This window comes from Chlamydotis macqueenii, chromosome 4 (genome assembly GCF_036417535.1).
Source record: "Chlamydotis macqueenii isolate bChlMac1 chromosome 4, bChlMac1.mat, whole genome shotgun sequence".
In the NCBI taxonomy this organism is placed as follows: Eukaryota; Metazoa; Chordata; class Aves; order Otidiformes; family Otididae; genus Chlamydotis; species Chlamydotis macqueenii.
Genome location: NC_141559.1, coordinates 19547933 through 19574484, shown reverse-complemented (window position 1 = coordinate 19574484; position 26552 = coordinate 19547933). Strand labels below are relative to the sequence as shown.

General features: G+C 46.4%; 1 protein-coding gene across 13 annotated transcripts in view; it reads right to left on the bottom strand.

Moving 5' to 3' along the window:
* Positions 1-6103: 6103 nt before the first annotated feature.
* Positions 6104-26552, bottom strand: part of SEC31A (SEC31 homolog A, COPII component) — a 46634-nt gene continuing 26185 nt past the window's right edge. For 2 of the 13 annotated variants that reach the window (XM_086747750.1, XM_086747751.1), the window contains 11 exons: positions 25562-25735; positions 23580-23753; positions 21077-21169; positions 20287-20416; positions 18919-19275; positions 15342-15389; positions 13545-13603; positions 11096-11368; positions 10578-10697; positions 7722-7793; positions 6104-6707 (listed from right to left, as the gene is read on the bottom strand). In XM_086747750.1, coding sequence (XP_086603876.1) covers positions 6528-6707; positions 7722-7793; positions 10578-10697; positions 11096-11368; positions 13545-13603; positions 15342-15389; positions 18919-19275; positions 20287-20416; positions 21077-21169; positions 23580-23753; positions 25562-25735 — 1680 coding nt within the window. In that variant the 3' untranslated portion in view covers positions 6104-6527. Of the gene's footprint in view, positions 6708-7721; positions 7794-9862; positions 9961-10577; positions 10698-11095; positions 11369-13544; positions 13604-15341; positions 15390-18918; positions 19276-20286; positions 20417-21076; positions 21170-23579; positions 23754-25561; positions 25736-26552 lie in introns of all 13 variants that reach the window. The other 11 variants (XR_015258568.1, XM_086747752.1, XM_086747753.1 and 8 more) reach the window with 11 other exon arrangements.

Below are 26552 nucleotides of genomic sequence, written 5' to 3'. Positions count from 1 at the left end.
ACCGATGCCGTCACCCCGTCATAGAAGGCCACCAAATTGGTCAGGCACGATCTGCCCTTGGTGAAGCCATGTTGGCTGTCACCAACCACCTCCTTGGTCCCCATGGGCCTTAGCATGGTTTTCAGGAGAATCTGCTCCATGACCTTGCCAGGTACAGTGATGAGGCTGACCTGCCTGTAGTTACCTGGGTCTTCCTTATTCCCCTTTTTAAAAATGGGGGTTATGTTCCCTCTCTTCCAGTCATCGGGGACCTCACCAGACCACCACAACTTCTCAAATACGATAGCCAGTGGCTTGGCAACTTCATCCGCCAGTTCCCTCCGCACCCACGGATGGATCTCATCAGGTCCCATGGACTTGTGCACCTTCAGGTTCCTTAGATGATCCCGAACCTGCTCTTCGAGTGCAATGGGCGGTTCTTCATGCTCGCAGTCCCTGCTTGCGCCTTCTACAGCTTGGGTGGTAGGACAAGAACTCTTGTCGGTGAAGACTGAGGCAAAAAAGTCATTGAGAACCTCAGCCTTCTCCATGTCCTGGGTAACCAGGACACCAGTTCCCTTCCAGAGGGGGCCGACATTTTCCCTGGACTTTCTTTTGTCCCCTACGTACCTATAAAAGCTCTTCTTGTTGCATTTTATATCCCTGGCCAGATTCAGTTCTGCCAGGGCTTTGGCCTTCCTTACCTTATCCCTGGCCACTCGCACAGCCTCTTTGTAGACCTCCCAGGCTACCTGTCTCTGTTTCCACCCTCTATAGGCCTCCTTTTTCACTTTCAGTTGGTCCAGGAGCTCCTTGCTCATCCACGCCCGCCTCCTGGCCTTTTTGCCTGACTTGTTCTTCATCGGGATGCACCTCTGCTGAGCTTGGAGGAGGTGCTCCTTGAATATAGACCAACTTTCCTGGGCCCCTCTTCCCTCCAGGGCCGCCTCCCATGGCACTTGGCCCATCAGGTCCCTGAAGAGGCCGAAGTCTGCCCTCCTGAAGTCTAGGGCAGGGAGCTTGCCATGTAGTTTCCTTGCTGCCCCGTGGATCTTGAACTCCGCCATGTCATGGTCGCTGCAGCCAAGGCTGTCCTTCGGTTTCACATCCCCCACCAGCCCTTCCCTGTTGGTGAGCACAAGGTCGAGCATGGCACCCCTCCTTGTCAGCTAAATTGTACAATTTTTACAATTTTTTATTATCACAAAGGTTTAAGAAACATAGCAAAAACTGAGCTCTAACGTTGCATAGCTCCAGAATTTACTCATCCTTCCTGAGTTACTTGAGCTGAAACCATTACCCCTTTTGGCTTTCAGAAAGACATTCAGAGGGAGGCTCTTGCCATGGTTCGAGAGCGGCGTGGCAGGGGCAGGCAGGCAAGACACCAGCTCACCTCCACCCCAGATGGCTCCCGGCACAGCACTGGCCTTGACTCCTGATGGGCAATTGCTAGGGACACGGGCCTGGACCCATGGGAGAGCGGCTTTACGAGTGGTATTGGTACAAAGCATATTCGTCTGCTGTGCTAATTAATTACTAACTACACCTCCTGAGGCAAGTGAATCAGCAGGGAGTATACAATTAAACCCAAGATTGTTTTTGCTATATTTTAAACATTATTCTAGAATTCTCTACATGGAAGAAAGGAGGGCAATGACGATGAAAGGTAGCGAACAATTCATGAGAACACAGTGAGTATCATTTTAATACTACTGCTGCTTGTTACCATCACCTTTCAGTGCAGAGCTATTTAAAATGTTGACAAGTGGCCTTTTTTTTTTCTTTTCTCTTGCCATGAAAAATGAAGTAATGACTCCAAAGCATTGTTCAAATGAAGGCCTTAAGTGGTGAAGAAGGAAACAAAGCCTAAAACATCAGAGGGACAATAAATATGTGCCCAATGTTTACGTATTGAAGTGTTTCTTGTGTACCTGGCAAAGAAGTTGAGCAAGAGGTTCCAAAGAAGTCTCCCTTGTACTGTCCAGGCAGGCATGGACTTATTGGTGAGGCCAGCTGCAGTTGCCTTTTTAGGGTGCTCCTTAATAAATCCTCTCTTAATTAGACTCTCTTCTGGCTAACTTGCAGCTCTAAAGCTCACAGGAATTTTAATCGGTTTACCCTCTTTTGAGTGAGGGTTGCATTGTATGTCCATACATCCTGCTTCACCAGGTGGTGATGTATCCGTCTGATCTGCAGGACCAGCAGAGGAATCATGGGAATGACCAACTCAGCCAGCATACAGCGAGTCAAGGCTGGGAGGTTACCCTGAGATTCCCCATTTAAGACTGAACAAGTTGAAACTGTTCCTGGTATCAGTACATTATTTATTACACTCCTCAGTATACTCTGACAGCGGCCTTGGCTCTCGTTCACGGCTGAGCGGCTCAGCTCGGCAGCAGGCACCCCAACAGGATGCTCAGCATCAGTATTTTTGTCCTCTCTCAGGCATAACAGCCAGGCTAATGAGACGGTGGGGTCTGTCCTGCTGAAGCAAAGGACCAGCACGTTGGTGATGGTGAAGACAAAGCTGAGGGGAGCTTGCAGGACTCTGGGGAGCGGTGCCACTGCTCTGCATATGCTGTTTTCGCTACGCTTCCCAAAACACGTCCCCTCCCTCGCACAGCTTTGTGGGGAGACAGCTATGGCAGCAAGACTCCCCTCCCTTCTCTCTCAATAGCCCAGTCAGTCTAGCATATGCTCCCTTCTGGGCAGAGAAAACACGGTTACTAAACAGTAAACCCACATTCCCAATCTGTATGTTAGGGAACTATGTTATGTGAGAGGCACAACGCAGAACAAATCTGATGTAAACATTGCACAGGCTAGAAATGCTGCGGTGATTAAAAGACAATCTCCAACATTAATGTCGAATGCTGACCTTGGACCTCTGCCAGCAATAACAAGGTAAATCCAGTACAGAGCTTTACAGGCAGGAGAAGGTTTTCACTCAAGTACTTAACTTAGATGTTGTGCCCGTAGTCAGCTTGCTTTGCAGTACTGCCCCTCTTACCTCCCCACTGGTTTGCCTTGGCAGCAGGAAAGAACGGCATTACCGCTGCCCTTTCCCACAAACTCTTCTACTGGTGCTTCTGCCTGGATGGCGAGAGCTGAAGTAGCAAGGTACCTCCTCGTATCAGCTGCCGTTGGACAACACCTGTGCTGACACAGATTGCATCTTTGAATTTCCTTCAATCCCTTTTTCTTATGATTCTGCAGCCTTGGGGAGCTGCAAAGAGGAGTAGCTTCATTGGTGTTAATGCCGTGGTATAAATCACTTCTCACTTGGTGAGATCAAAATTAGACAGTTTGGGGCCAGATTCTTTTACCAGCGTAAATTGGCAGGGCCTCATTGCCTTCTGTAAACGAAGATGGCCATTTGCATTTACAACATCAGATGGGTGGCTAATTGCTTGGCATTCCTTGAAGATATGAACAGACGGCAGCATAACCGATTAACTATTATTATTCAGCTCAGCTGCTCAGGAGAGAAGTAGCAGATTTTTGCATCCACTCTTGTTATGTACTTGGGCAGTGCAGTTTTCTGGTCCTGAGCTTCTGAGCACGGCCAAGGTGGAGGACAGCTTTCCTTTCAGCGAGGAGAGCAAGATTACTGTGTTGTTGATATACGGTGTCCAGGCCGGCGGTGCAACGTCACGGTACCCAAAGACAGTATCACCTCAAAAACCCCCAGTGTTTCTCTCTGATCCAGTGGTCTCATTTTTGACCATTTCAGTTTCCAGACCAAGATTACTCGTGGCCAGCTCATTACCACATTTGTTCTCATGCTAATGCCGCTCTCTAGTTCCAATCAACCCGATTCCCTTGTGCTCTCCCCTAGGTGAACAAGCAATGTTTTTTTTTAGTCTCTTCTTGCTAAACAAACTCTTCAGTTTCTGACATCTGCGTAGCTCCCTGAGTCCCATCTCACTTGATGTTCTCTTTTCCATGGATGGAAGTCTCAAAAAGGCTTGTGCAATGCCATTAGATGCTCCTTGGCTTTTACAGAGCCACATCATACTGAGGAGCTGTTCCCAGCTAATCCTCTAAGGTCTTGCTATTCCTCTTATTCCCAGATTATGAGCTTCCAATTTACAGCAATGCTTTTGCCCACAACCCTGCACACTGCACCTCCCAGAGCGCATCCCACTTCTCCCACCACTGTCAGCCTCCCCAGTTGTTACTGCCAGAAAAAGCCAGCTTCACAACCAAACCGTGGACCAGCAGCACATCCTTCACAAGTGCCACTTGCCACCACTCCTAGTTCTTGTCCAGGAGTACTCCCAAAAACACTCAGTGAGAGCATATACAAGTGTAGCTTCTGAATTCCCCTTCTAGCTTTCTCGCAGCACGTCTCATCCATACCTTGGTCTCAAAGTACTGAGATTCTCTTTTGCTTTCCTTTCCTTGCTGAACAGTGTATCACAGAAACATCAGGGCAGACCATCGCACCTGCTTTGCACCCTACTGAGGTTTTTATTCCTGTTTACCTTTGAATGTGTTCGTTCTTTTAAAAATTGTTCTTTCCCACCTTGAATGAAGACACAAGGGTCTGTGTTTCTCCAGCCAGGCTGTGCCCAGCTTGCTCTGAGGGAGGCATCAATAGTGAAGTTCAGTGCAGCAGTCCTTTCCACATATGCAGAGATGCAGGAGTACTAAGCTGTTAAAATTCTGCTTTTGCTGCAGATGGCAATATTTCTGCTCTGTACAGCCCCTTTCCTCCTGCCTTCCCCTCTTATCAGGGCCCCAGCATTTCATTCCAAGCTTGCAGAGAGCAGTCCTGGGCGAGGAGAGGTGGAACACACCGAGCTGTTACCATTCTCATCTGCATCAGGAGGTGCTGCGAAATATTTAATAGATAATGCGGTCCCAGCAATCAGGAGTGGGGCTGGTGACCTGAACGTTTTTCCCACTGAGGTAGACTGCCATTTCCTTGTTAGTTGTTTTCGGTAGCATTAACATACCTCCCGTTTGTGATGTGATTCAGCCAATACCAGAGCCTGCTGGGCAAAGAGTTTTTATTCAGGGCCTTTATCACATTAGCCTTTATTTTGCTACCTGCAAACCTTCAGAATGACAGGAGCAGAATACAATCTACTTGTAATATTGCTTAGAAACCTATAACCTCGATCAAGGGGAAGAAAATCACTCCAAATGTTTTTTAAACTCCTGAAACAAAGCAATTATAAATCATTGCTTTATGTTCAAAATTGTAAAAGCTTATGACGTCAGAAAATGCTGGAAATAAAATTAATCTCAGTTTTGTCAGAGGAATGGAACTGTTTTGCCTGACAAATCTGTAACTCATAATCAGTTTAAGTTACAGAAATCAACAATGATTTGCATTGTTATTTATAATATTTCTTGCAGTATGTATTGCCAAATCTACATTCCACAGGCACTGGTATTTTAGGTAGTTTTCAGGCAAAACTGCCTTTTTTTTTTTTTTTTTTTAAACCTGGACATTTCTTCCAACCACTGTTCTTCCTAGACATACTTGCTTTTCATGGCATACTGTTTCAAATTTTTAAAACTTAAAGCCAACTCCAACTGTGCCACATGAAAGGACAGTGTGCTGTGAAACTCACTCGACCTAACTTGCTAATGGCCAGCACAAGCATGCTTGCAGTTTCACAGCGCAGCATGCCCTCGCTGTAGTAAGCAGTGCACCAGAGGCAGCAACCTCCAGGTTCAGGAGACTGCAAGAAACAATTTGCACCTTGTTTATGCACTAAATATCTGTGTCTCTCTATGGGTGGCTTAAACCACCCTGCATTATTTCTGCTCTTAGCTTTTAAAAATACACACAGATGTCTTCAGAATCCTTGCTAAACCTTTCCTTGAAATGTAAATCCCTCAGTATAAATGTTAAACAGAGCTTTTAGTGATGAGCATGGTGGAGAAGATATCCTCACGCCTAAGATGCAACAGAAAGCCGCCCCACTGTACTCCAGGTTCAAAATCTCTAAGTTGCGCTTCATAAAAACACATTTTAATAAATTAACATTTATTGAAAATATCACATTAGCCTTTATTTTGCTCATTTGCCCCAGTGCAAAATTAAGCTATTTAACATGTAAATCGTAATAACAGAACTGCAAGCAGCTTCATAAAATGAAAGACGATATACACTTATAACATGATCAGAATCTTTAATCTGGTGGATAAGGAACAGTGGAGAGGAAGGGAATAATCTGTTTTAGGGTCTGATATACAACCAATCTTGTTGTTTTACCACATATGTTATTAAAAGCCACTGTTCAGCAGTATAACATGCATCTAAAAATTGACATTATGGGGCATCATCCATTAAATATTTGTAGACAAGAATCATTAGGGATGGGAAAAGGATTAAAATAAAAACAAAAGCACCAGGGCTCCACAGCCCTCCTAGAATGAAGTATTTTGCAGGGAGAGTGTAATGCCATTTGTCAGCGATCTACCGCGACATGCCATAAGGACTAGCATTTGGTCCATTTCCTGCATGTTTGCTCTAAAAATGCACTTCTTTGGAAAAGCAACCGTCAAGGTTTTGCAAATGCAGGGTTACTTCAGACATCCAGCTTATTGGCCTGGGTGAGGACAACTTTCAGAACTGGCATGAAAGCAGAGGTCTCGCTGAAGTTGCTGGTGCTGACTATGTGCGTGTGGATGTTCAGTCCTTCCTGGTAGTTGTGGTTTTCAATGCTCTTCACAATGTTGTGCAAACCACAGATGATGGTTGGAGAGAGCTGTAAGGAAGCCAGGCAAGACAGGTCAGCAGAAAAAAACAGTGCACACACTAGTGCTAGAAAAACACAAATCCTGATGGCCTCAGGATTTGGCAGGAAATTGGCCCTCAAGAAGGTGCAGCAATTAGTTCCTTTCTTTAATGACAGCCATCTTCAGAGCTGCACCACACTGGGAACAGTCACTGGGAAGTCTAACAGTAGACTTCAAGCAGAACATAACCTTCTCTGCAGTACTGCAAAGCCCTGCAAGCCTTCACTGCCAGCCCCTGGATGCAGTTCCCTGAGATGGGAGATCTGCTGTCACAGACTGTGGCGCACGAAAAACCTACTGAGCTTTTATGCCTCTGGGGTAAAGTTAATTGCTCAGCAAAGATGGCCTGACAATGACAGGATCAGACCACTCTAATGGTAAGGTACTAAGAGATCTAAGCCCAGTTCTTTATTCTGCCACAAACCTCTTGGAAGACTTTGGAAAAATTACCAGTTCTTAAAAAGGCACATCTGCCTTCCAGTGAAGTCAGTGAGCCTCCAATATCTAAATCCTCTGGTTTTTTGGGTGGGTTTTTTTTGTTTGTTTTTAATTTTTTGACCCTAGGCTGCATGTGTCTTGCTTCCTGCTAGGAGCAGTGGAACTTGCTGTGTTGGCTCATTCTGCCAGCAGCTGGGGACAAGGACCCTCCTGAAGCATTGACCCAGTGCCTACTGCAAGGAGGTCTGCTCTTTGGCTCAGCACAGGCCCTGCACAGCACCATAAAACTCATGACATGACCCCAAAACACTGTAAAGTCTGCACAGGCACCTGGGGCTAAGCACTCTGCCTAGCCGTTTCTGGGAAATGCATGGAAGCATACAATAAATGGATTTGAAACACTCTTCCAAAGAAAGAACAAGCACCTGCTATGTACTCCAGAAGGGTCCACACCACCAATGAAGTTCCTGGCCATATCTGCCAAGGTTTGGATGGGGGGGGGAAAAAAAAAAAAAAAAAAAAAAAAAAACAACCCCAGAACTTACTGTCTGTTCCCTAAGTTTGTCATATAGAAACTCCAGGCGTTTATTTGCATCATCTAATTTCCTCTTAGTTTGCTGCAAGAGAAATAAATACATTAAAACACAGTGACTTTAAGAACACCATACTGATGTGATACCATTGCAAAGAGGTCCACGCAGCACATGAAATTCCTTTCTCAACAACATCTTCCTAACACATCATTTGAATTCTTTGCTCTGCACTTTCCTCCCGATTTTGCTAGGAAAGACCATGTGACATGGCTGTAGTTCTCCACATGTAACTGCTCTAGCTAGCTACAGAGAATAGCAAACTGTAGAGGTGCATCCCAAAGCCACTGGTCATTTGCAAGAGCCACTGCTCATACAGAAAGTGACATATTTTTGAGTTGCCACACAATTTTTTTTTCCTATGGTTCACTGGCAAAGCATAATGATAGGTAAAGTTATTACTGGAATCAAATATCCAGCAACATCAATGCACGTGCAGTCACTAAAGTCTAAGTATGTACAACTCAGTCATCATTTATGGCAAATCCCAATTATATTTTTTCATTATGTGATTAGTAAAACCAGGAGTTTGTTTCTGTTTGTTTGTTACAGCCTAACCCAACCTGTCCTTACAGTTCCTTTGTGCTTCCATTTATATACAGTATACTGTCCACTGATGTGTCTGGAATTATTTTGCCACCAAAGAGTCTTAAAATAATCCCAGTATATTTCACCTGGAATGGCACAGCAGCTGGAGAAATGCATTTTTATCCACTTTTTTTTTTTTTAAAAAGAAACCAAACAGCTACAGAAACTGAAGATTTCAATCCAGAATAATAAAGCACTAATAAAGTATCAAGGTTACAATTACAGAAGCACAAAGAAGAAAGTGGTCAACAGCAGCTGAGCATTGGTGCACAAGAGTAATGGAACTTCCTCCTAAATAAGTATGCACATCAATCCATCTTCACTTTAGGATAGTGCCATTTCCCCCGGCCACTGGTAAAGTTTCCCTGGATTAAATAACTACTCAGACACAAATAACAAAGCCTATGGGAACGCTCTATCTCAGGGGTAAAGACAAACTGGTTGCCTGCTGTGCTAGAAATTAGGGAAAGCTGTTCAGATGGCAAAGGGCATAAAGGAGAGCACAGCACATGGATCTCGGGCCACGTGTGGAAAATCTCTCAGCAGTAGTTATGGTGTTGAGGAATTGAGACAAGTAAGGAAAAAGTATCCCAGGAGGACGAGATGAGGAACTGGTTAATTCTTTTGGACTGGCTGACTCTCTTTAGATATATGACTTTGGAACATTTTTTTCAAAACCTGTGAAAAGGCATACATGCTATTTTCATTTTACAGATGGCCAACTAGGGCAAAGAGGAATAAACAGTGTTTAGTAAAAAGCATGACATCTCCCCAGCCAAAGGAAATTAGGTGGAAGAAGTGCAAACTGGTTGTTCTCCTCACTCTTGGCTTTCTGTTACCATTTTTCCCTTCACAATGTAAAAAGTGAGTAGCATCTGCATTTGTTCTGACAGTAACTGATGTATACATTCGGGGTGGTGTCTCTCAGTGCTGTATGCTAGAAATGTTTGCTCTGCCTAAGAAAATCAGAGACTTAACAGGAAGCAAGCAAAATGTCTTGGCAGAGCAGAAAAGCAATCCCTGGATACAGATGAGAACTGAATGCTTTTGCCTTCTTTGTGTATCTGGGAGAAGGGGCACTCAGAGGAAGAAAAGGTCAAAGGTTCCGTACAGTATACAACTTCTACCCCTGTACTCTACAGCCTAACCTTTAAAGAAAGGACTTTGCGCAATCGAATGCTACTGAACCTTATGAGGTCTGTCCAAATAAAGGTCTATGGCCTCAAAAAGCGTCTGTAAAGGAGAGCATGAGTGAGTCCACCCTGAAACTGCTGGGCTGAGACCCACAGGGGAAAGGAGGAGAACGTACATGCAAATGTCAAGTCTTAACCAGAGAGCCAGCTGAAATTGTACTGCGGACAGGAGACAGAAATGACATTGAGTGCCCACTATACTTCCACAGCCCCTGCCACAGAGCCCTAAGACAGCTCAGCTCCCAGCCACTCTTAGCAGGAGTTGGGTCTGTGCTGCTGACCAAGCACATTTAGTGTACAAAGCCCTCTGCTCACCATCAGCCTGTCTTTCATCATCCACCTTTCCGCATGCGGCAGGCACGAGCCAAACGGTCAGCATCTGGGCTTTGGGGTAGCGTGTTATTTACTGACCACTGGAAATAAATGAGAGGCTTTGAGGCGGATGGCTCATTTACAAAGTACTGACTGCCACAGGAAATGGTTTTCCCATCCAGCTCCAGTGGTCGTGTTAAAGTTCATAACCTTCCACTTCTCTGCTACCCGTTATTTCCTTTTGAAATGGGTTTGTTATCAGAAATCACAAATCACAGATCAAAATCTGAGGCATGTAATCATGTATGTGAGCCCTGGCTCAGACCTGGCATAACACCAGCTGCTTCCTGCTCTGAATTATAAGCAGGAAGCAGGGCATGCCTCCACAGTGATCACCTAACAGAAGGAAAGACAGCCCTTTCTGAAGGTTTTGGATTTTTTTTTTTAACTATCAACATCAAAACCTCAACTGTAACCAATTCCAACCCTCCTCCTTCAAAGAGAGCAGCAGAGAGGGCTGCAACGGGTTAAATTCTCTGCTCATGAACAGCACAGTCACCCTCTGCCCATGCTGAGGGCTGCAAGGACCAGAGTCAAAGTGCTCAGGCAGCTGGGCTGTGCTCTGGCCTCAGACTGCCACATCCTATATGCATATGGGTCTTCTACAGTCACCCAAACACAGGGAAACTCAAACTCCAGGAACACTGGAGAGACCTACTGGATCAGAGGCAGACAGCAGGCACCTCTGGATAAGAGCTTCAAATGTAGTCTTCAGAATAAGGTGTTCCTCAGGGATGGGCTTCTTGGTAATCTTCTCTGTTGGCAGTGCCTGCACATGCTGAGAAACAGAGAGCAGGTGAGGCTTTTCCAGGTCACTGTGGCCACATGTCGTTTTCAACAAAACCAAGCGGCATTATTAGCCAGTTTGGCACAACTTCTCTTTCTTCCCTATGGGTAAGTGGAGGTGACATTATCAGCATCTGCTGTCACTCCCTCTGGAGAGCTATGAAGTTGCAGAAGGAAACAGTTTGTTGGTCCATACTGACTAGAGTATCACCTGCAAAGAGGTAGTGTCTAGGTGGAGATTATAGTGGCAAAATGCCAGCATGGTGCAAAGATAGCGACTAAAAAACCTGCAGTACACTTCACAGGTACAAGAAATGCCTGGCCAACAGGATCCCAGCCTGCAAGGCTGAGGTACAAACCAAAACTATGCAACGCTTGGGGCTATGTTACCTGGATGGCATTGCCAATTGGGGCCCCGGGGGCCCCCTCCGTGCTGGGTTTGGAAACAGCAGGTGGCAAGATGCACGGCCCCAGGGGCTGGGCAGCAGGTGGGTAGCCGCCCTGCAGCACTGGCTGCCCTGTGGGGAGGTGCGGAGGCTGGAAGCTAGGTGTGCCTGTGGGTGGTGCTGGAGCCGGAGGCTGCTGCATCTGAGACTGGGGATCCGCCAGCGGGTTCATGATGGGGGAGGTGATGGGAACCGGAGGCATGAAGTTATCAGGGACCTGGGGGAAAAAAAAACCAAACTGCATTTAGGCTGCCATGGCTGCTGCAGGCAGAGCACAACACCCAGCTCCTACAGACTTTCCAACCCACAGCAACCAAGAGCTCTGCCAAGCAGAGTGCTGAGCCCCTAGGATATAGAAATAACAGGGGTAGGCAATTCAGGATTTCACTCTGGCTGAACAAACCCATTCCTCTGGCTGCAGCTGTTCAGTAAGGAGTGCCCTGAGGCAGTAATATCCTACAGTGTTTCCCATCCTGTGTGCTCTGCTGGTCCTCCTGCCCACACAGGGCAGGAGCAGTCTGCCCAGCCTGCCCCTGGATGCAAGAGCTGAGTACAGACACCCCAAATCAGAGCCACTCTGCCTCTGCTAAGGGCACAAAACAGAGGTTTGGCAGACAAGCACTAACAGAAGAAGAGTTGCACTAGTGAAAACCCACACCTACATCTGTTCTTACTACTGGGTCATTATATTTAGATTTTTGTGCCTCACTTTCAAGGGTACTTTTTTGTCCGTGCAGTACATAGGTCACAGCTAGCAACACACACCAATAAAGCTTCTAAAAGCCTTTTAAGCTTCTGGAAAACAGGTTTGCACTAAGACAGATTATGAGCGCATTTCAGATTCATCCCTAAGCATCTGCCAGTCTTTACACAGGAGCATTTCAGAAACATTTGGTAGAGGGAAGAAAAAACAAAATGAGTTACTGGCCTCTGCTATGCATTGTACAGGAATCCAAACAAAAATAAAGAGGTCCCATGGGAATGCGCACATTTCTTTGGGCATGCATGGAAAAAAGGAAAGCTTACAAAACCCTGAATGCTACTCTGAATGAATGATGCCAGAATTAAGCTAGTGGTTTGGGACAGCAAGAAAAATATTCCCAGTCTAGCACCAAAGTCAGTTATAAAAGCAATGAATCACAGCAATAAACTTTTGAGTGGTGGGTAAGTTCTTAGGTGGAAAACAGTTTCAAATTACGCTGCAGCTTGAAATACTAGACGGTTCTTCTATTTTACCATAACTCATGTGGTGAGTCATTTTATAATATCCTAAACCACCAGCTCATACAGGGGACAGAAGGAAAACACAGAAACATTTGTGATGGAGGTTTGTTAAATACCCAGTAGGGAATGCAATAAACACAACTCCTCATTTAGAAGGGAGCCAACCTTCAAGCTATGGCAGAAATTCTGTCTGACACACACACACACAGCAGTTAACAAAACCCCTGTTGGCAGAAAGCTGCTTCTTCAGCTTTCAGGTCCAGTAGTTATTCTCACTGACAACTTTCCTCCTTCTGCTTAAGAGTCTGAAGCCCCAAAAGGCAGCATGATGGCTGCTGCGTGACAAATGTCCCAGCACTGGGGCAGTGAGGAGCACACAAAGCATCCCCTATCCATGCAGCAAAAGCTTCTTAATCTTGAACTAGAGACCAAAACCTAAAGGGTAAGGGAGACGTCTGCCTTCACGTTCATCCAGACCTTATCTTGCCGTCTCCAACTTTTTTTTTTCTCTCCCCACCCTTTACACACTGCAGACTGACTTGTTTCCCGAATGCACCACGCTCAGACTGCAGCATAGGACACTGACTGCTGTGGAGATAAGCAAAACTACAACAGCACCAAGAGATAAAAAGGCTCGCTCTGCTCTGTGCCAAGTGTGCCCACTTATTCTGCTTGTCCTGCTACAATCTAAATCCATTTTACAAAACTACACTGTCTCCGTCACAAAAATGGTCTTACTCTCAGCAGATCACTCAGGGTCAGACCCTTAATCAGGATAAATTGCTTTCAGCTCCAAAGTCAATAATCTATAACAATTTGTATGGCCTCATCATTTCACATAAGTATCATCTCCTGCAAAACTCATCTGCTTTACTGCAGATTAAAATAGTCCAAGGTATTTTCTTCCCTCAAACCAGGATCAATGTTGTTATTAACAACCACAACTTTAGCAAAAAGCCACGATCTCTTTAGAGGCTTACATATTTTGAGAGAGATAATGCATATTGGAGAGGCATAAAGGCCATTTCTGCTCACAAGGTGCAGCTTTTGTTTGCTGCTAATCCTTCTATTTCCTTCTCCTGCCAACAAATTTCCCCAGGAGCAGCTTAAGTTACTGCTTTTCAAGTGGTCAACACTCAATTGTGTTGAGACAGGATTTCCTAGAGTACCTTCTTCTTCTTGGCAGCTCTGTTCAGGGTAGGAGGGTCATTCCAGCCATTCTGAGGCCCTGAGACAGAAAGAAAACAAAGACTGTAAGTACCTCACAGGAGGACAGTGATGCCTTCCTGAGCTCAGCTGGGCCAGCTTCCCACCACAGCTTTACTGGCAGGGGCTTGGCCCTTGCCTGCCTGTTCCTCTGCCCTTCACTGGGGGCCAGAACAGCTCCTGTGCCAGCCAGAGCCTCCCCACACCCCAGCCATCACACCCTTTGGGCTCTGCACCCGCTGCGCAGGTTTGGCATCTTGACCAACTGTTGTCAAGTTTGTCAGAAGTTGATTCCTTTTTTATTTTTTTTTAATTTTTTTTTTTAAATAATTAACTTTTTAATCTCTTGCCAGAAAAAAAAACAACTTTGAGCTGACATGCCCTTTGAAAGGCAGGCAGTTGCCTACCACGCCCAAAACACAGCTCTGCTATACAGACTGTATATGTGAAGGCAGCTTCAGTTACCAGTGAAAGTTTCTCCCATCTGTATCATATGAGAACCGATTTTGAACTTTTTCCCCCCATGATTATCGTAACATTATTCTAAACATTAATTAGCAGCAGAGGTGCCAGAAACCACAGGTGAATAAGAACACCATTACGCTGCATCCATCTCCCAAGAGCTGCTGCGGCAATTGCGTAGTGTGATGGATTTATACGTGACAGTTAAGACATGTTCCCCAACAACACAACACAGAAAGAAAAGGCGTAAGAGGCAACAAGAGCCTTAAATATTTCAGACCAGATACACCCAGCCACCCTGGAGACACAAAAAAGCCATAAAACCAGGTTTCCCTGCCAGCTGCAGCATGTTTGCTTATGGGTTCTTTGTGTCTCAAAAGCAGAGCAGAGCTGCTGGAGCAAGGTGGCAAAATCTAGCTTTTTGCCTCAAGGGCAATTTGTTTGAAACTGGAAGCAGCACAAGAGATGTCTGAGCAGATTCACTCAAAGTCTGGGGTGTTGTTTTGTACCAAACCTTCTGCTCTTCCAAGAAAGCACACTTCGTGCAGCTGCAAGATTTGTATAGCAAAGCTCACATTAGGGCATTAGAAATAGTTCCCCATCTCATCACAGAGCGCATGTAATCAGGACCACAGCATTTTATCTCAGCATTACTGCAGCCTTGCTGAGTAATCAGGATTTATTGCACAAAGCCACAAAAAGCCAACAAAACCAAATCCCTGCTCAATGGACTTTTTCACCACAGTGTTTTTCACTTAGCAGATGATGAATTCACCTCAGACAGCAGAGCTTAACATCACTGCAGAATTTGCTCAATTATCTGAAATTTCATTTGCTCCTGAGCTTTTGTTTAACAACTTCCATATCCAGAGCATGTTAAAGGGGTAAATGAAAAACAATTTAAAACCCCGTTCTTGTTAACCAAAGGCAGTGTCATTTCCCTGAGAGCCATGTGCCCTAGGGGCTCCTCTGTTCCTCCCTATCCAGAAAATCCCAGAGTACTTCTGATATAGGAAGTTTAACTTCTGCAGTGCTGACAGTGGCAACACATTAAGAAAGTCTCCCAGATTGTTACTGCTGTTAATTTCCTTGGAAAATTTGCTTTAAAAAAGGAAAACCGGGATTTGTTTCTGTGGTTAAAAACTCCAGATATGTTATTTGTTTTAATTAAGAAATTAAAAATTGATTTGCTTAAGGTCTAATTGGCAAACAGCATCACACTTAATGAAGACCATATGCATTACTGATGTCAATTAATTTCAAGTAGCAGCTGTAATTATTTTCAGGTTAGGTGGTACCTAGTTCACCTGTGAAGGGAGGGGCCTGGTCTTGAGTTGGTAGGCTTTCTGCAGATAAAAATGCAAAGAGAACTAAAAAAAAGATTTTCTTAAAAAAGAATAAAACAATTGGCCTGTGATTTTTGATTAGCAATTTAGTTTCAATAAGCACGAGAAGTCTGGAGAAAAAATTCCTAACCTAATTACAATGCCAGTTTTCAGACAAGTCATTTGTCCAAACCACCCTGTGGAATTGCTTGTCTGCCTTCCCTGAAAACAAGCCTGTTGCTCTTTCCATGCAGTAAATCAGTATTTCTAGTTGTTTCTAACAAATGTTGCACAGTTCTGTCCCACTTTATCTCTTCCAGTGTTCCTATTTTCTATTTCTACCAGCCCAGTGCAGCCGACCATTTCTTTTGGCAACAATCTTCTCACCATCATTTTACCATTCTAGAAATCTTTTCAGGAGATGCTTACAGTACTTGACTGCAAAGTGGACATCAAGTATTTTTCAAAAAAAAGGAGTGCTCTTAACTGCTCCAGCCCAGCAAAAAAAGGTATGTTCACACAGCAGCTTTACACCCATGTGAAAAGACACATTGCCTAATCAGACTGAGCAGCAAATCCAAATGGCAAAATGCAGCAAATAAAGCCTTCGCCATTTCAGAGAGAAGAGGAATGAGATAACTCCTGCCCCTGGGATTGGTCTGATGCTCTTATAGTTGGTGCAAACCCTTCCCTTAGCTCAGAATTGCTCTATCACAACTTCAAAGAAGATTCAAGACTGTGACAATTAAAACTCCCTTGAAAGCGGGTTCAAAGATCTATCACAAAACAGAGATAGGTTGAAAATAAAATTAAATGTGGGCCTTTCTTCCTTACTGGACCTCCAAGCACAGCTCAACATAATGATATTATGTGCATTTGCAAAAAAATACAAGATATTTATAGAACTGTTTCTTTTTTTAAGTGCATCTTTAAATCCAAGGCAGTTCAAAGCTCAGGTGGTTTTCAAGATTTCAGATTTGAGATTTTTTTTCTGTCCTCTCTTACTCTCACCTCTAAACGAACCACATGAACCACATTTGCAAAGTGAAACTTGATGTTCCCAGGTTAGATCATCACCATATGCAAAAGCACACCACTTCAAAGCCAAGATAAGCATCACTATACCCTCTGCGCTGGAACAGTCAGAGTTACAGGCGAGATCTACTTCTGGCTGCAGATTTCTGTGGTTCTATGGGATCTCATGCCAAGGCATCCTTCACTAAGCAATGCAGCTACTCTGAAAAATACACTGGTAGTTAAGCATATTAAGCATGTACACTGTCATTTCTGCATTTACAAAACAAGGGTTTTTTTTCCTTCTTGTTTATGTTTTTTGAAAGGCATAATCTAAAAATTGGAAGAGGACAGAGTGTGTTCTTCAGATACCTCTTATCTTTTTTCCACAGTTCTCCAGCTGCAGGCAGCAGTTGCATGCCAGCAGCCCACATGCATGAGCCACCTGGCCTTGGCACCTCACCATGCCCTGGAGTCCACCTCTGTGTTTCAGCCCAAGGCTGGTGTTTGCCAGGAATCAGAGATAATGCCCAAGTTTGGATTCCTGAAGGTCTGACACTTTGTACGGGCTGCCTTCTCATCACAGCTGCTGTGGAAAACACAAGCAGCACTGATAGCTCTCAGAAAGTTTTATAAAAAACCTAGTATGGACCACCTTTAATTTTGAAAGGAAATCTGGCAAGGCAATGCAGATTAACGACTGCTTCAATTCCTCTTATATTAAAGTGACATAGGCAAGTTGTTCTAGACTACTGTCTACGTGGATTGTATAATTTTACAAACCGACCAGTATTGTCATTAATGTCTCTAATTTCTATTGTCCAGGGTACAGAGCTTCAGCTGCTCTGAGCACGCCACATGGACTACGTCACTTCACTGTTAATGCAGGAAACTTAGCAAGTGACAGATCTGAAGTGCTTGCCAGTGACGCAAGTAGAGCAGTAAAAGGGTAAAAAGAACAATTTCTTGTTCCTTGCATTTATTTGGAGGTGCAGAAGCTATGCTGTCTGCATCATAATGTGCTGCTTCACATCCAAGGCCTAGAATCCTATCCAACACCTCTTCCTCTGTCCAATTTAGTAATTCCTCTGGCTCAGAGATACAAGTTTGACATGCCCTGTAACTTGGGGTCAGGAGAGGTCACGGTAGAGCATCTAGAAGAACAGAGAGAACACAGAATCTGGCTGCAGGATGGAGGAAAAAGGCCTCTTCTCTTGCAGCCCTGGTGGATGCCCTACACCAGTCCACTCTATTTTTTGACAGAGCAAAAGACCATTTGTCCCCAAAACATCAGTGTGTGCATGAAGGCAATACAACGGGAGGTGTGGGCTCCCAGCCTTAATGGATGCCAGGAGCACCTACTCGTAGGACTGCTGCTGCCAAGACAAAGGCAATGCGCCTCTTCTGCACTGCATCATCCCTACTAGACTTTTAAAAGAAGAGAGGGAGTCACAATGGGGTCTTTAGGACCTGTCAGCAGAGTCAGCATCCCTGGAACATCCCTCAAATCCTGCCTAATATTCCCTCTGCTCCCTCCTTCGCAGATCTGGCCCTTGACTCTCCAGCTGGACCTCCTGGATGTAAAGTATGTTTATGGCCAGGTTTAGAAAAGGACTGCTCATACTTTCTGCAGTCTGATGTACGCAAAGCTGTTGTTTCACAGGCTGCTAAGTGAAGAGACAGGTTTGTTATCACAAGTGAGGTCACCGTCGCACAAACAGTTATATCTAGGTAGTCACAAGCAGACATTAAGCCCCACCTCAGTGCGCGCTCTCTCACTATCCATGCGTGCTCAAACATGCTCTTATGTGTCAGCCACACACACATGCTTTTGATTAACATTCAGGAATAACAAAGGAAAGAGACATGTAAAAGCATTTCTAAATCACTTCTGATTATCCTTATCTTTTAAGGCATTCACAGCTACAGTAAATCCTACCGCATGAAGAATTTAGGAAAAATATAACACAAGTGAGCTGATACCACAGGAAATCCTGTTTGAATTAAGTATGCTGCCAATCACAGGCTTGAAATGCTGCTCACAAACCAGGGACACATTACATTTGCAAAATTGTTCTGTGAGGAGAACTGGGATCATCTCTTCTCTGCAGCGATTAGGAAAACGTGCTCATTTTTCTATTTTGCTCTCCAGCTACATAGCAGGTTGTGACGCCAGCTTCACAAGGTTAAAACTGTGCCACCATCCATCCACAATACATGACAGCCTCATAACAAGAGAGTGCTGTAGCACCCTGTCCTGGGCAAGACAAAAGGTTCTGTGTTTGTGGCAAGAACTACTCGCAAGAGAAAGACAACTGCTCATGCTGCTCAGCAACTGCTCACTGCAGCAACACAGCCATATCATTGCCAGATGCACAAGGAAGAGGATGTGTTTTAGAAATGCTTTGAACAGATCTCTAAAAGCACAAGCAAACTTTGTATGGAGCATCCACAAGGAAAAGGCACGCATTTAACTGAGTGAGTAATAAAGCCAAACCCTCCCCCTCCCTGCCTGCCCCCCGGTCCAAGCGCAGACCTGTTCTCTGGGATGCAGGAAGGTCACTGGTTGCAGGCAGAGTACCTGTTGGTCCAGTAGGTAATGCATAAGCCACAGAAGTTGCTGGAGGTCCTGGCCTGCCATGCTGAAAGGATGTGCCAGAAGGAGGAAGAGGGAAGGAAGAGACGGGATTCAGGCTCGTTGGGGAGGGTTGAGGCTGCCCAGGGTACAGTGGGGAGGGCACAAAGTGGGCAGGGGCAGAGGGCAGGTAGGGAGGGGTGGTGTTAGGGGCAGGGTTTGGGTAAGAGGCTGAAGCAGGGACAGCGTTAGGCTGCTGAGGCTGATAGAGAGCTGGTCCCCCTGTTCCACAAGAGTACTGCTGTGCGGCCTGATACGCTATGAACAGGGAGAAAAGACATTCAGTGAGTGAGTTCAAAACACAAGAGGAGGTTTCATCTGCCTCTGCTTCCTTCCCACCTGACTCTCCCCTCTTCCTGCCCCGTCCCCCTCAAAGCACTTACCTGCCCAGCCAAATCCTGGCTCACACAACTCCGCCTGCACTTGCAGGACTGCTCAAAACCTCAGGGAGCGAGGAGCCAGTGAAAGGACTGCCTTGCCTGTATGGACTCCCATTCTCCCCACCAGACTCTCCTTCCCAGAGCCACCATGTCTCTTAGGGTGGGGCTGGGACACATTGATGCTGCTGCTCTGGCTGTTTTCTGGAACACTGCAATCCTCAACCGTGCCTCTCAGCGAAGGGAAACCCCCTGCCTCAGGTTTGCACAAAGAAACAGCCTAGGCCAAGGAAGTGAACAGCAGTCTCTGGAAGTGAATGCAAGCTCACAGCCTTTCACTGTTGGCCCTGCAGCTTAACTTCACTGCCTCTTCTCTGCCCACCTATGCCCATTCTTATCTCCCTGGTGTCTGTACTTTCAGTGCCCTGCTTTGAGTGTGTCAGTGCTCTGCCCCTTTCCTCACTCATCCCCTTTCTGCCCTTGTCTCCTCATCCCCTTTCCCATCTTCATGGAGTCCCAATGAGAACTGGATGGCCCAGCTGCACACAAATTAGCTGGCTCCCTCTTTGCTGGGCCCATACTGCCTCTCCAGGACCCACACTGGAGGGGTTTCTGACCCCAGCACCCCCTTGAAAAGGGACAGCTGAGAAGTGATTCTAAGAGCTGTGGGCAGACACGTTCTCAGCAGAGGAGACAGTGTCTGGATCCCACCAAGAAATTACAATCTTCAGATGTCATCCCAGGAGCTTTTTTACCCCCAAAAAACATGGTACTAGCTTGGTCTGAACCCTCCCAACCCCAAGGAGGGGAGTGGCTATCCCCAAGTAAATATGGCCTTATCAGCTGGCTGACCCACCTGGGTGGGAGGGAGAGGGGAGCTGCTGCTACTCACTCTGTGGGTACGTTGGTCGGGTCCCTGCTTGTGGGTACATGCTGTAATTGGAAGATGTGGCTTGCTGCGGTGGCATGTTGGGGTTAACGGCACCTGGCATGATAAACCCTGGAGGAGGTGGGTTGTCTCCCTGTAAAAAAAGATTGCAGGAAAAAGGGTAGGAGGAGATAGGATTTAGTCAGCAATGGTAATGCAGTGCTGAAGCAGAACTGTAACACACATTTCAAGACCTGAAACCACCTTCCCTGGAAGAGCCACCAGCACAGAGGCAAATATGTCCAACCACCCCAGTGCCACAGGGCATCCAGCGTTAACACTGACAGCACAGCCTGTATGTGCAGTGACTTCAGCAGCAGCAGAGCAGCACATACCTTCCAGCACAAGGAAGAGGTCCTTGCCAGCACTGTCTGTTACTCAGGCAGTTTGAAAGCACCCTGCTATCCACAGCTTTCAACTAAACAACTTAAGTGTTAACTCTGAAGCTTATAATTTCCATGAGAAAGAGGGAAAGGGAAAATATCATCACACTTGAAATATTCCAGCATGGGGGCACAAGGTCTGGGGGAGTTCAGGTCACACTGAGCTCCCACTGAAGGCTTTCCAGAGCCACTCAGCTGGGTATTGGTGAAAAAAAAAAAAAATGTAACGTGAGAGAAAGATGAGCAAAACCAGAGCACATGTGGAAGCTCCTCCTTCCGCCTATCTGTACCAGACTGTGTCAAGCACAGACTACACCAGGGGACATAACAGGGTGGAGCAGGGGCTCAGAGAGGAATAATGAAGGTTATACCTGTGTGTCAGAGGGACAGCCTGCAGGAGGATGGCTGGGAAGGGCAGTAGGAGTTTTGTTACTCCAGGTAGTGACAGTAGGGGCAATTCTAACCTGAATCGAACAAAGAAATACCAATCATGGAAAACAAAACAATAAAAAAGTCTAAAGGGTTTCACAAAACAAGACACAAAGAAGTGGACAAAGAAAGGTTTGCATGCTGGCACTTCTAACGCAGCCACAAAATCTCAGAGGAAGAAGGAAAAGTGCATTCAAGACAGATGAAATCACTGTGCACTGGAGCCAAAGTGAAGACAAAGCACAGTGGAGATGCAGCTACAACAGGCTGTGGAGCGAGTGCAGTGTTACACATATCAGTGATCCAGGTCTGCCTCTTTCATCACATTTTGCTATTGCAGAAGCTCCCCCCAGGCTGCACGACACTGAGCTTCACTAACCACAGCTGCAATTCCCACATTAAATTCAAACATACTGCCTCACATAAAACCAGTCTGTTTAAATCAAGCTTAAGATGAATTAAAAAAGGTTAAAATCTGATATTCAGTTCTTGCACATGCACAAACACACATCTTAATGGTAACTGCTTCCGAGTCAGTTTCCCACAGCTCCTTTCCTCTGTTTTCCTTCTTTGCCACTCCAAAGCCCTTCAGTTCCATATGACCACTACTACCTTTGTAACGGGGCAGAAACCAAGAACCTCCTATGCCTGCAAAGTCCCTGAGCAAGGAGGGGGCCTGCTGCCCAGCAGTGGGATGCACAGCTGGGGTCAGGAGCCCAATGCCCCACCTGAGTAGAGGCAGAGGGAAAGCTGTGGCTCTGGCTGGGTTAGTTGGCTTCAGTCTATCAGTCTGTAACCCTGCACAGTGCCAGGCTAATGCCTGAACAAGCCCTATGTACACACTTTCTTTAAAGGAAGTCAAACAAAACAAGTATCCGAGGAGTCAAATATGTAATTTCTTTCCATTCTGGTTCATCAGCATACTGCTGGGCACCTTTCTGACATGGCACCTGTCCCTTCAAGCCCTTCCTGCTGAGTGTGAGCTCCCTAGAAAGCCAAGAACATAAAGGGTAACTCACTCACAGCGTGCTTGTGCAGTTGTGATACACCCAGCCTCTTACTAATGAGCAGGGCTTGCTTAAATAATAGCTCGAGGCATTCCTGACACAGTAGGAGAAAGAAGGCACTCCGGTTTAAAAAGCATTGCTAAGCTCACGCCATCTAGAGGGCAGCTGCTATTTTGCACAGCCAAACTGGAAACCGGCAGTGTTGCTTCTCAAGGCAATTCATTGGTTACAGGGAGGAAGGTCAAAGACGCAGAAAAGAATAGCAGAGTTAATTATTGACACTGATGCATTTAAAATCATATGCAATGGCGTTAGCAAGGTAAACCTGTATGAACAGCATGAAGGCTTTGTCTCTTCTGAAATCTACCTTGTTAATGCCCTAAAGGCAAAGGCACACACAACTGCTGACATCAAGAGGGAGAGAAGAAAGCCCAACTCCCCCCCACTTTTCAGCCCTTCTTCCTTCCTGCTCTCATCTTTCTGGTCGGCAGTGCTTGAAGGGCAGCACTGACAGAGATGTGCCTCTGCTTGTACAACCTCCTCTGTGTAAGGAAAACTCCCGCAGCATTAACACAGCTCTGCTCTCAGAACAGCCCAGCCCAGAGCCCCTGTGCAGAGCAGGGCCAGATGAGCTCCAGTGCCATGCTGAGGGATTAGGGATTTGGGAATGCTCTTCAAGCGTGCGCCCAGCCAGAGCTGCCCACCACACCACACTCTGGCAATGACTAATGTCATCCTCAGGCTAGAGATAAAACCAGGGCATCTGCCTGCCTCATTTCTCCTGTTCCTCCCAGGACAGCCCCCAGCTCCCTTTTTAGTCCCACACTCACTAGGTCTTTCCTCTGGCACAGATGACTCTCAGCCCAGGTCTGCTTCCCCGCTCCTGTCTCACTCCCTGCCTTTGCCCCCTTATGCCTGGCTGGGGAGGTGTCTTCATAGAAGGCTGTACCAACAACTGCCAAAGCATGCCCTCAGTTTGCTACTGCCACTGCTCAGCAACTTCTGCAGCCAACATCAGAGATGAGGTGGGAAATAATCAGCCCCAGAAGAGGCGGATGAGCAGCTTGAGCAAGTCCTCAAGGCCTGCAGGGATGGGATAACATCAGGGACTATGAGAACAAGCACAGAAAAATCCTGCAGTGCTCTCTCACACAGTCATTCTCAGCACTGAAGTACACTTTCAAACAAAGGGGGAAAACAGTTAATCTTCAGAAGCAGGCAACTTGACAAGGTGTTTCACGAATGTTTCCAGATGAGGAGAAAAGGAGGCATCTGTACTGATTGAAAAGCAGCACCAATGACTTTCACCACAAGGCTCTCAGTAGAGGTACATCATACAGCCCCAGCTCAGATCAAAAGAAAGGAAAAAAATTCCTCTATCCATCACTCTCCAAAACTCAAGCACCATGTCCCTGTCTAACTGTCAAAACCCATTTACCTGTTGGTAATACTGCTGGGCTGGAGCCTGGGGCCCTTGCATCCGTCCAGCCACAGGGCCAGCTTGTCCTTTGGGCATGGGTTGTCTCTCGTATGGTGCCTTGAGGGCCTCCTGTCCCACTGGGAGCTCCCCTTGGGCTCTGCAAAGCCTGTTCCGTAACAGCACAATATTTGGCTGCAATCAGAAAAGGACAGCAAAGGAAGGTTAACCACACTGCCTGTCGCCCAGTCTATCACACCAAGAGGCTGACTGGCCACACACTGTTGAGCTCTCTCTCAGAAACCCGCTCTACTTTATTTGATTGGAATAAGCCATTTCTGCATGAGACACAGGGCCATTGGAACTGCCCCACGTGTGCCTGCCTCCCATCTTGGGCTGCATAATTCCCAAGCCAGCCTGTCTATGAATACCAGCTGATGGAAGATGAGAAATCAAAAGAAAACAACCAAGTGTCAAGGTACATGTTTCACTGTGTCTGCCTTGCATAAGGGAGAACTGCACCTTTAGCAGCCATTGGCTGCAAGGACAAGGGTGTGAAACAAAGCGGGAGAAGAACAAGGCCATGTACTTCTGCCAGCTCAGCAAGGCCAATGCAGGGAGAGGGGTAACAGCCTGACTGTCATACCCTGAGGTGCATTTCAAATGGCAATCATAGAATCATAGAATGGTTTTGGTTGAAAGCGACCTTTAAATGCCATCTAGTCCAACCTCCCTGCAAGGAGCAGGGACATCTCCAACCAGATCAGGTGGCTCAGAGCCTCATCCAACCCGGACTTGAATGTTTCCAGGGATGGGGCATCCACCACCTCTCTGGGCAACCTGTTCTAGTGTTCCACCACCCTCATTCTAAAAATTTTTTTCCTTATATCTAGTCTGAATCTACCTCCCTCTATTTTAAAACCATTACTCCTTGTCCTATCACAACAGGCCCTGCTAAAGAGTTTCTCCCTGTCTTTCTTGTAAGCCCCCTTTAGGTACCGGAGGGCTTCTACAAGATCTCCTTGGAGCCTTCTCTTCTATGATTCCTCTTTGTTGGGATGCATTGCTCCTGAGCTTGTAGGAGGTGCTCCTTGAATATCAACCATCTTTCTTGGGCCCCTGTTCCCTCCAGGGCTTTATCCCATGGAAATTTGCCCAGCAGGCCTTTGAAGAGGCTAAAGTCTGCCCTCCTGAAGTCCAGCACAGAGAGCTTGCTGCATGCCCTCCTCACTGCCCTAAGGATCTTGAACTCAACCATTTCCTGGTCACTGCAGCCAAGGCTGCCCTTGAGCTCCACATTCCCCACCAGCCCCTCCTTGTTGGTGAAAACAAGGTCCAGCATAGGACCTCTTCTCATTGGCTCCTTTGTCACTTGGAAAAGGAAGTTGTCACCCACTCATTCCTGGAACCTCCTGGACTGCTTGTGCCCTGCTGTGTTGTCCTTCCAACAGACACCAGGGTGGCTGAAGACCAGGGCTTGTGACTGTGAGGGTGCTCCTATCTGTCTACAGAGGGCCTCATCCGCTCGGTCCTCCTGATCAGGTGGCCTGGAGCAGACCCCCACTGTAATGTCCCCTGTTCCTGCCCTCCCTTTAATCCTGACCCATAAGCCCTCTGTCAGCTCCATCCCCAGGTGGAGCTCCATGCACTCCAGCTGGTTGTTGACACAGAGGGCAATGCTCCCTCATCTCCCCTGCCTGTCCTTCCTAAAGAGCCTGTATCCCTTCACTCCAACTCCCCAGTGATAGGAGCCATCCCACCACATCTCTGTGATGCCAATAAGGTAGCAGCCCTGCAGGTGTGTGTACATCTCTATTGTTTGTTCCGCGTGCTACATGCTTAGCATAGAGGCACTTAAGCTGGGCCTCTGAGGGGGGCTGGCTGGCTAATGGCTGGCTGCAGTTAGTCCTGCTGGCTAACTGCACCATACAGAGACCTTTGCTTGAAGTACACCTGTTTACACAGAGAGAGGAAGTAAAAAAAAAAAATCAAAGGCCCCATACCTGGTTGGTGTTTACAGGGAGGAACGTCAAAGCTGCAGCAATGCTGCCCTGGGCAGCCAGAAGGTTAGCGTACTGGCTCATCTTCTCAGCCAAAAGGGCCCCCACAGCATTAGGGTCCACAGCCTGGGTGAGCTGCACGGCTTTGCGCAGGATTACAACTTTCTCTATTAAATCCTGGAAGATCAGGAAAAAAAAACAAACCCACAAATGAGAACAACAGGGTGAAGCAGGCCCTGGCGAACAACTGTTGTGGAGGGCTGGTCCTCAGGGCAGCCCTATAGAACCCCTCTCACCCGATGGGAAGCCCAAGCCAAGTGCAGGTTTCCCAGACAGTTACAGCTGCACAGAAGGCACAACTTTCCTGGCATGTGAGACGATAGAACAGCAACCAGCAACCAAGCACCCAGTGGCTTCTAACAGCAAAGCCAGCAGCGCATCGGGTACAGTTCAAAGCCAAAAGAACTACTTCTATTAAATAGATTTTTAGGGTCCTGTCAGCACTGAGCATGTCCACCAAAAGACTACGCTTTCACAAAATACCTGGTGAGAGCCATGAGAGCGAACACAAAACATCATGCCCATCACCACTATTAGTGCTGGGGTGCCGCACATTCATTTGCAGCGTTTTAGTACATCAGTTCCTACCCATCTTAATCAAAAGGATCTAACAACTCCCCTGGGAGAGTTATCTATGGTTTTCTCGTTGTTACTGCAGAGATGGCTTTCCTGATATTCACCAGGACTCCATATCCTGCCTTCCTTGCACATCCCCAAATGCCAGAGCTGGTCTTGGCTGGGTTTCCTCCTAATGCCAAGTTACATGAACATTGGTCAGTTTTCTCATGTTTTTCCTACTCTCACTGTGTTATACTGGAATATAACACAAATATTCATTTCCCAATAATAACATGCAATCTCTCTTTAAAAATCTTGCAACAAATTTAATGAGTGTGCACCACACACAGGATTTCAACTGTACATGACTAATAAA